At 33.4% G+C, this 10,810-nt stretch overlaps 2 protein-coding genes across 2 annotated transcripts; one reads left to right on the forward strand and one right to left on the reverse strand.

Annotated features, from left to right (window-relative positions):
* The first annotated feature begins 842 nt into the window (after positions 1–842).
* Positions 843–2,128, forward strand: LOC108478925 (chitinase 2-like). Its single transcript, XM_017781381.2, has one exon. The coding sequence runs from the start codon at positions 1,057–1,059 to the stop codon at positions 1,981–1,983; it is 927 nt and encodes a 308-aa protein (XP_017636870.1). The 5' UTR covers positions 843–1,056; the 3' UTR covers positions 1,984–2,128.
* LOC108454895 (BTB/POZ domain-containing protein At5g60050-like) lies at positions 2,126–4,579 on the reverse strand. The gene is made up of 2 exons (XM_017753548.2): positions 3,636–4,579; positions 2,126–3,279 (listed from the first exon to the last, which is right to left on the reverse strand). The coding sequence occupies exons 1-2, from the start codon at positions 4,212–4,214 to the stop codon at positions 2,326–2,328; spliced, it is 1,533 nt and encodes a 510-aa protein (XP_017609037.1). The 5' UTR covers positions 4,215–4,579; the 3' UTR covers positions 2,126–2,325.
* Positions 4,580–10,810: the final 6,231 nt, after the last annotated feature.

Raw genomic sequence — 10,810 nt, forward strand, 5'->3', positions numbered from 1 at the left:
AGAGTTCAACTAGGATTAAAATTAATAAAATTCTATTTAGATAGGTATTAAATTAATATTAAATTAATAAATTATTATCTAAATAAATATTTAATTTAATTTAAGATTAAATTTATTAAAATAATATTATATTTAGAAAAATTAATTTGAAATTAAGTTAGTCAATTTCAATAGGACTCTCATTTTTTCACTACTCTAATGTTGAAGAACCACCACCGTTGACCATCCGCTGGCCTCTAGATCGTCGTCGTCGCAACCAACGTGCCCAACGGTGCCGTTGTCGGCGCCACTTCTTCTCGACACTTGGAACTGTTTGCATTTTGCCTGAATGGGTCTGGCCGGTTAGGCCTTCCCTTGCAGTGCAGTCAGTGTCGTGGTTGGGGTGGGGCTGGCCGTTCGAACTAGTGGCCCTACGCTCAGCCTCTTCCTTTCCCTGATCGGCAGGTGTTGGTCCCTTGTATAGGTATCACATTGCACACGGACTGACACTAACCCTTTTTTTTTTTCTTTAATACTCGGATTCAAGACGGTGCTGAATGAGGTTGAATAATAAAATCAAAGAAGGATATTCTTTTGATCTGTTAACTTTTTTTTTTATCTAAATGCAAATAAAATTTGTTTTAGAATTTACAACGCCTGTATAAGATTCACCCACCTGTAAGAAATGATCAGAGTACAAAAGGATATTATAGTGTCATTGTTTTCATTGAAAGTTTAGAAAGTTCAACGGGTCCTCAACCTGCATTAACATATATGTTGTTTGACTAAACCGGTATATGTCGTAATATCAGCCCCTAAAAAAGGCAGTCTTTGCCGCTAAATTTGTCTTCTCCCTTGTGATCAATGAGAGCAGGGCCAACAGGATGTAATGATGAAAACGGAGGCATCAGACAAATCCCTTGTAAATCTGCCGGATATCATGCTTTCTTATAAAACCAGACGGCTACAATTACAAAAGAACAAATATCTTGTTTCTAGATAATAATAAATAATCTATGACAGTATAATTATTGTCACCTTATAAATATCTCCTTCTGGAACTTAACAATTACCTTCATGGATTTATGCATGCTTGTTGTTTCTCTCATTCTTGAGATCATCTTCATTGCTCTATTTTCCTCACACCCTGTAGTAGCAGCTAACTCGAAACTCTTTAGAGAATACATAGGAGCTGAGGACAAAGGTGTTACCTTTTCAGATGTACCCATCAATGAAGACGTAGATTTTCACTTCATCCTTTCCTTTGCTATTGATTACACCACCTCTTCTTCTTCCCCTCCTTCCCCCACCAATGGTGATTTCAGGGTTTACAGGGATACACAAAACCTCAACCCTTCTCATGTATCCTCCCTCAAAACACATTATCGGAATGTGAAGGTAGCTATGAGTCTAGGAGGCGATACAATAGCCAACAATGAGAAAGTATACTTCAGCCCTAAAACAATCAATTCCTGGGTTAGAAATGCCATTCATTCCGTAACAGATATATCAAGACGGTATCATTTGGATGGCATAGATATCGACTATGAACACTTCCATGCAGATGCTGACACATTCGCTGAGTGCATTGGGCGACTTCTTTTCTTCCTAAAACAAAATGGGGTTGTCTCATTTGCATCAATAGCACCTTATAATGATGATTCCGTGCAACCCCATTACTTGGCCTTGTGGAGGAAGTACGGGCATGTCATAGACTACGTTAACTTTCAGTTCTACGCCTATGAAAAGTGTACAAATATTTCTCAATTCCTGAAATACTTCGATGAACAGAGCTCTAACTACAGAGGTGGTAAGGTCCTAGTGAGCTTTGGCACCGATGGAAGCGGAGGGTTGTCTCCGGAAAATGGGTTCTTTATGGCATGTCGCAGGCTGAAGCATCAGGGGAAACTTCATGGCATATTTGTTTGGTCAGCGGATGACTCCATGAAAGATGGTTTCCGCTATGAGAAACTCTCACAAACCCTGTTGGCCAAATCAATATGATCTATTCCGAAATTAGTGTTGAATTTGCAAGATTTTGGTCTTGTTGTTGTGATAATATTTTCATGAAATTTGTATTCTTTGGCAATTAGTATAACTTTGAAAAAGTGGGATCTAATTCTAAGCCTATTTGGCATCTTCAAAATTTTTTATGAATCAATCTTTTAATTTCCATTACCAGTCACCTTGGACAGCAGTTGAAGATAAAAAGTTTCAGTAAGAAGCAAAAAAAAAAATCAGATGAGGGAAAATAATATGGATATAAGCTGAGAAAAAACAACAAAAGAAAGTCATTCATATATGTATACATTCGACTATAACTCTTGTATGGCAATGACATAACTTTCAGGTTGGATAATTGCAGATGGTTATTTGCATCTGAGAACTATCAGGCACGTCAGCGTACTGTCTAATGAAGGCTCTTCTCCACCAAACTTCAAATGCTCTCTGGATATTGGGATAGTCATCCCCTTTATTCAGAAACCGATGGAACCAGTTGAGCAGAATAACCTGCTGTTGTCGCAACGAAAGGGTAAGAATTGTCTGACTGAGTCCTTCTTCAATTAGTTTTTTATCTACAGATCTAGAAGCCCTTCTCATCCATCTAAAATCTTCGTAAAGAGCGTCCAACCATGTTGACAGCAGAGAGAATCGGCTGTCTTTGGGCACCAAGATGTTTCCTCTACCAATTGCGATACATAGTTGAGCAGTGATCCTGCTGATTTCATGTCGGTACATGGTGGGAATCTTGGAATGGAGTTCTGCAAGTTCCTTTTGATCTGCCCACAATTTCACGAAGTCATTTGCCATCCTTTTATCGATTAGAATATCAACTAGCCACTGCAAGTTGTCAGCTTCTCCAGCTATTTCAGCCATTAAAACTCCTCGATCTTGCCTGCTGCTGTCCATGCACATAGCTTCAGATAAGCAGAGCACGAGAGAACAAAGACATCTATGACAAAGATGATAAAGGATATCTTTGGAGACATCAACCCGGCTGTTATAATCAAACGAATCTTCTCTGAGTAACCGTGAAATAAGAGTTTTCATTTCTCGACGCGCTTTATCATCTTTTGCTTGAAGAACACCACTAAGTAGCTTCAAGAAGATGTCATCTGTTCTCACAGAAGTAGATGGTTCGGATAATACTCTCTGAAGAACTTCAGTCATCGAGCCATGAAGCTCAAGTTGGCAGAGAAGAGATAGGACTTTCTCCTCTTCATCCTCGGACCAGGGGACAGCTTCCAGATATTCCAAGCACGAACTAATTCCAGCATCAAACATAATAGCCGCAGAAACCTACAACAAGCACTAATATTACAAATGCTTCACTACAGCAGATACAAGAAGATAGGCCAAAAAACAGACATCCATTTCAAGCTCATCAATATAAAAGTTTTCCTCTGTCAACCATTTTATACCACACTGCAATTTATATTTACTTGGTTAAAGTAACTCATCTACCATGGACTTATAAGAACCTAAGCAGGCAGGGAAAAGCACAAGAAATTTACATTTGCAGAGAGATTCACGGATATGATTCCTTTTAAGTCATTGAACACTGAAGCACAAAACCAAACAATCTCTAATTAACTGAACTTTCTAACAATCCAAACAAATCATGAAGTAGAAAGCAAAATTAGAAAGAGATATACCTGAAGCAAAGCCAAGACCTTGTTAACATTTTCACCAATCAACCTCTTCTTCAAATCATCAGAGTACATCAAAACCACAGTTTCCACATAAACCTCCACGTCATCACATTCACTGATTTCCACGGTGTGAGAAACTCCTTTCTCTTTCCTTTGACTCAACTTCTCAGCAAAGAACCTACTTTTCTCAGATAAAACTCTTTTGTGCACATCCATTGACACTCTATGCCCATCCCTAGAGACTACGGTGAGCCTTACATCACCTGATCCCAGCCCCCAGTCGTTGGAGCTACAGGTTTTGAGTTCATCGAGGAATTTAGCAATTCGGGTTTGCGTCTTTTTGCGAGACTCTTCAATGGCTTTGGAGTCACGGAGGTGTTCCTCCGACATCATTCCAAAGAGGGTTTGATTGGGAAAAGGGCGAGTTGGCTCAGTTTGAGGAGGAGGAGGAGAAGAGGAAGGAGTATAGAGTTTTGAGGTGGTGATTGTAGAAGTTGTTCTTGATGGAGAGGAAGATAAAGACGGAGTTGGGTCCGAAATAAAGCCTTGTTTTATCATAGCAGATACTTCCCTTGAAGCCATTGATTTTTATTTTTGAAGAAGAAGAAGCTTTTCAATAAAGAATATCAACGAACAAAAGGTAGGTTTTGATTGAATTCGGGGGGGGGGGGGATTACTAGCTTGATGCCATGGATTTAAAAAAAAAAAGCTTTCTTCAAAAGAATAATAGAAAGAAATCTGGGCTTTCTTAGAATGAAGAATATAGAGTAGATCCCTTGGCAAGAAGGTATACCTGGTAAAGAAAGGGGATCTTCTTGCAAAGAATAAGAGAGAAATAGAGAAAAGAAGTAAACTCGTTAGTCTTGGTAAATTAGAGAAAAAGGCTGAATTTTATCGGGGAAATAGAGAGAGAAGCTGAATTCTGTTGATAAACTAGAGAGATAAAGAATCCAAGGAGCGGAAAGCTTTGAATATGTAATTTTAAAGAGATCCACGTTGAGTTTGGATGAGCGGTGTTTTTAGTTGCGGTTAGTATAAAAATAGCAGTGGCGGTGAGATTAGATATTGCAGCGATATTGTAACTTTAGACAAAAAGTAAGTTAAACGCACCGTACCGCAGTCAATCGCTCATCCAAACGAAGCTAGAGCGTGCCCAACAACTGAAACTGGGCACGGTAATTATTAAATAAATTATTTTAATTTTTATATTATTAATAATAATAATAATAAGTTTTGCGTACAACGAGAGATGTAACTTTAAACAACAGAGATACATTATTAAGATAAGCAATTTTGAATATAAATTTTAAAATAAAACTGAACGGTATAAAAAATATAATAAGACCAATTTTTGAGAAAAAAGTAAATTTTTGATAAATTTAACATTTATTGTTTTAAAATGTGGAGTGATGTTTAATAAAATTATATTTTAAGAACTTGTTTATAGTTGAAATATTTTGTTGAAAATTGAGATGTAAAAGAAAAATAATTTTCATGCCATTTTTAAAGGCTTAGTATCATTTGGCTCTTAAAGTATATCGGTTTCTTACTTTAATCTATAAATTTTGTTTTAGTTCATATTGATATCTAAAGTTACATTTTGTTATCTTTTCATTTCACTACTGTTAAAAAAATTTAATTTACGATTTGGCCCTAAAGTATACATATTTCTCATTTTGACAGCTATTTTTTTTCAATTTAGTATTTAAAATATTAATTTCTTCTATTTTCTATTTAATTTTTAATTGTTGTTAAAAAATTACGTTTGGCAACTTTAGCCAATAAAAAACAACACATAGCATGTTTTGGCCAAAGAGAAAACATCACGTGAAAATTAAGTTTTTTAAAATAAATATTAAATTTAAATTAAAAATAAAAATAAAAATTATAATATTAAATATTTAAACATTAAAAAGTATTTTAGACTTTGATCGAATGTTAATTACTGTTGATTGTTGAATGATGAGAAATTTAAAAATGAAAAATTATACGTAAATGAGGTGTTGACTCAAAATTTTAAAATAGCCTATTTAAGCCAATATTTCAATTATCATCTCTTGATTGATGTTAGTGAGTAATGAAGTTGGGCATCTCGAGTGAAAGAATGGAAGGTGAAATTTGTGCAGTGAGGTTGGTAACAATGATGGATAGGATTAATTTTCTTCTTACCCGGTGGATAAGTTAAGAGGTGCAGTTGTCATTTTCACAATAAAATCACTGTCATCAAAACAGAATGAATTTATGATGCACAAAATTATATGTTGCTTATGGAATCTTGAAGAGAAGGTTTTTTTCTTATATAAATAATATAAAATTTTAATTAATTACTGGAATTAATTATTTATTAAAATAGGTTGTTTATTATTTTATATATATTGTCTGACACATTATTCTTCTTTTCTAGCTAATCATTAATGTTTAGAAAAAGAATTTCTTTTGGTATTGTTATCATGTCAAGTAACATTCGTATGGATTTTTTAAAATGCTCGTAAAAATATAAGTATATACAATGAAAAAATATAATTTTTTTAATTAGTGTCGCCAATTTATCATGCAGCAGCGATACATTTTAATAAAAAAATTGTTAGAAAAAAAATAAAATAAAAAATAATTTATTAATGGTGTTGTCAACTTGTCAGGTGACACCGGTGGTCCCGCGATATTGTCAAGCGGCACCACCTAGTATGTATACATGACCCCAACCAAAAATTGCTTCGATTGATGTTTTGTGTTTCTATTCAAGTCTTTTATTTGCGTTGAAGTTTTTGCTTTCTGTTGAAGAGAAGAAAAAATTTTGTATTTAGTAAGAAGGGAGAAAACAGCAAAGAAAAGAATGAAGATTTGTGTTTTAGACTTCAAAAATCAAGTTCGAATTTATAAGGTTGGCTTGTAATTATTTTTATATAATTATATTTTCTCAGCAGGATCTAATATTTTTAAATAAAATCTATTTTTATTTTTATTTTACTGATTTAGTATCTAATATGAATACCTAATTTTTGTATACATTCATTTCAAGGAGTTACTCACCATATCCATATTAAATTACCACATTAGTTAAAAATGACAATTAAATAAAAATGACATGAAACTTTATAAATATACCCGTGAAAAAAATAACAATTTTTTCTGGCACATTAATTATTTTACCTGACAACCAAGCGGCACCGAGTTGACACCCTACTGCCTACGTGATTGATCGATCACGGGCTCCCTGTTATTTTTTTCAACTTTTTTTCTCTTTCAACGTTTTTTTTCTGACACTGGAATTTTTTTTTAAAATGTCATCGTTGCTGCCTAACAGTCTGGCAACACCATTAAAAAATTTTGTTTTCTTTTTTCATCGATACGCTTGTATTTTCACGAGTATTTTATAAAAATACATGCCGGTGCCGCCTAACATAGTGGCGGCACCAAAAAATTTCTTTTTTTTTTAACACTAATGATTAGCTAATGATTGGCTGGAAAATAGAAATGGTGTCACCGATGTGTCAAGCAGTATCGACAGGCACTGTAACGAACAACCCATTTTTGTAAATAATTTATCCTCCAATCCATTTTCATAATTAATTAATTTTTATATTATTTTTAAAAAAAAACCTAAAGAGAAAGATAAAAACAAAATTGATATTATTATTGTTAAAACTTCTTTTTATAAAATTTAATAAATTACTGTCTATTTATATGCATAAATTTCAAGTCAATATTAGTTCTTACTTTGGGATGGGTGGATGAGCAAGAAGACTATCAACTTTAGCTATTCTCTTCTCAACACCATATGAGGCCTTAACATCAATATTAAGATTCTTGAACTATTGTTCTCTTGCTTTAGGAACATCAATTAATGGTCGATTTATCTAAATTATCTACCTCATTACTACCAAAAATTAGATTGGGTGATTGAGTCATAGCTTCAGATGGTGGCATTGATTCTTCAAAAGAAGGTTTATGAGTTTGAGAAAGCTCTCTTGCTTGTTGGTCTAGTTAAGCTTTCATGTATTCTTCATAAGAGGTAGTCTTTGTGACACCCTTAATCTGACCCGATTCATCAAGTTCGGATCTCGGGTGTTATACAAACAATATATAACAAAATTTCAAAATAGTTGATAGACATTCTATACTTAAAACATTTTTTATTATTATTTCATTTAAAAACTTAATATCAAAGACACAATAGAAAGTATTTTAGAAATAAAATATTACATCAGACCAATTACAATTCATTACAATACAAACATTTACTAAAAACTGACTCTTAATGTAAAGTCCTACAATACGCCACTTTTTCATTGTATGTATAATAACCCAATTTGTCGCCTCCTTGGCATAGTCTTGGCGTCGTCCCTCTTAGCGCAAACTCGTACTATACTTCCTAAAACATAAACATAAACATAACACTAAGTTCAAAAGAACTTAGTGAGAGTTAACATAGAGTTATGAGTTTGAAAAGGCTCTCCTGCTTATTGGTCTAATTGAGCTTTTGTGTATTCTTCATATGAGGTAGTCTTTGTAACGCCCTCAATTCGACCCGATTCATCAAGTTCGGATCTTGGGTGTTACACAAACAATATATAACAAAATTTCAAAACAGTTAACAGACATTCTATACTTAAAACATTTTTCATTATTATTTCATTCAAAAACTTAATATTAAAGAAACAACAGAAAGTATTTTAGAAATAAAATATTACATCGGACCAATTACAATTCATTAAAATACAAACATTTACTAAAAATTGACTCTTAAGGTAAAGTCCTACAATACGCCACTTTTCCATTATATGTATAGTAACCCAATTTGTCGCCTCATTGGCATAGTTTTGGCGTCGTCCCTCTTGGCGCAAGCTCATACTATACTACCTGAAACATAATCATAAACATAACACTAAGTTCAAAAGAACTTAGTGAGAGTTAACACAGAGTTACCTTGGCAGATACTTTTATAATATTGAAGAACATCTGTGCACTAGCTACCATTCATAACATCTTACTTCTGTTTCGGTGTATACTTTCACAATTTCAAACTTACACTTATTCACGCCAGCTACCGTACTCTTAATATACCAGTTTTCTCTTATCTACCTAATTGACTTATAATTCTTCTAGAACATTCTACAATTTTTCTCTTTATCTTGAAACTACAAAAGTACCTTTCCAAATAATATGCCTTCAGAGCCTACTCATACAGACTATCTTTCCACACATACACTTATTTCAAAACGGATCACATATATTGTTCATTGGCAAATGATTTCCCATGATGAATTGGATACCATCAGTTAACCAAATCAAATCACTTTCTAGTTGAAACTTAATACATGTTTATACTGATAATGAATTATTCAGATCATTCAGAATTATTATCCACATCTTTATTACGATCACAAACCTACTCAATGTACCAAATAACTTAAATTCCATAAGATTTCAAAATAAAACCTAATACTATTTAGATATAGCGGATACCGAATACTCAGATTTATGTACTATATAACACAGACAACTTCAAATGGACAGTTTATTATGTGTTTCATGACTATATATATACGCCTATATTCAGAACCAACAGATTACCATGTCGAATACCCTTTTTTAAACATACATAGACACATTTCTTTTCAAGAACTTCCCTTAAATCTTATTGATTATAATACAGATCTAAATCAACCAAATTAATGTTGGACGTATCATAACCTTATCAAAGAAAAATCTATCATAAAATACTCAATAATATCAAGAACATACCATAATACCATATATTCATATTCTACCATACAGACTTAGCAAAGTATGTCACAAAGAGCCAAACAGAATATGCAATCAAGGCATCATACATAATCATGTGTTTATTGTCCCAGCAAACTTTCACAAAAGGTGTCATGGATTTATACATAAATTTCATGTATCATGATCTACTAGTTCGATTTACATTATTGAAGGCAACACGATGAAACATCCATACCGACATATCTTGTCATGGGTCTCAGCCACATGGATTTACACTCATTCATATATCATGATCTGCCAATCCAGCCTTCATCTTACTAGAGGCTACACAATGAGTATTTTCATATCATACAATGCCATGAGCCTCAACCTCATAGTCTTACACTTAATTTCATATTGTGATCTGCCAATCTAGTTAGCAATCTAACTGCCCTACCAGAGGCAACTCAAAGAGACATTACTCAACATTCACTTACCTAGATTTGTTTGCATTCTTGACTAATTCATACTTTTCCTATATCAAACTTTACCTGCATGATTACCAATCAACATTCTTTTCATCAGAACATTATACATATCATCACAACACATATCTCATCTTTATTATACTCATACACTTATCAATTATCATCGATTTCATCATATGTTATATATATATATTTCTACTTGAACATTCCACACATAAGAGTCAAGTAAAGACTCACCTGATATTCACCCACTATAGTTCGAAGTTCCAGACTTAGACATGCTTCACGAACCAGTAATAATAATGATACGTGATATTCGTGAGAGGTTTTAAATATTTATAATGAATCGTTCTTGAAAATAACTATTATCACGATAAAGGCAAGTGTACCTATCGAACAGTAGTATAGCTTTAGCAAGACCGAATTGTCAAACCCAAAAGAACTAAAAGTACTAATAATGACTGTCTTTTTATTAACTAGCCTAAGAATAATGGGGTTTGTTTTAACTAACTAATTAACTAAACTAAGAATTCATAGAAAATAGAATTGTGGAATTACTTTTGGAAAACTCGATTGATTGAGACAATACCTAGGGAAAAGTCCACCTAGACTTCACTTGTTATTTGAGTCTGAATCGGACGATTTATTCATTTGACTTGATCCGTAGAAATCCTTAAGTTATATTATTATCTCTCTCGAGACTAACAACGTCTAACCCTAGGTTGAATAATTGAAATCTTTTTTCTAATTAACTCCCTAGGGTTGCATTAACTCGATCTATGGATCCCCTTATTAGGTTTCAACCTAATCCGGCAAAATCTTGTCACCCTGTCTCTAGGCGTGCAATCAACTCCGCTTAATTATGATAAATATACTCTTAGACAAGGTCTATTCCTCCCCTGAATAAGAGCTTAACTTGAATCAATATCCTGGAATATCAAAACAAGAATTAAGAACACATTAATTAAGAACAAGTCAAATATT

The sequence above is a fragment of the Gossypium arboreum genome, chromosome 7, assembly GCF_025698485.1.
Source record: "Gossypium arboreum isolate Shixiya-1 chromosome 7, ASM2569848v2, whole genome shotgun sequence".
NCBI lineage: Eukaryota > Viridiplantae > Streptophyta > Magnoliopsida > Malvales > Malvaceae > Gossypium > Gossypium arboreum.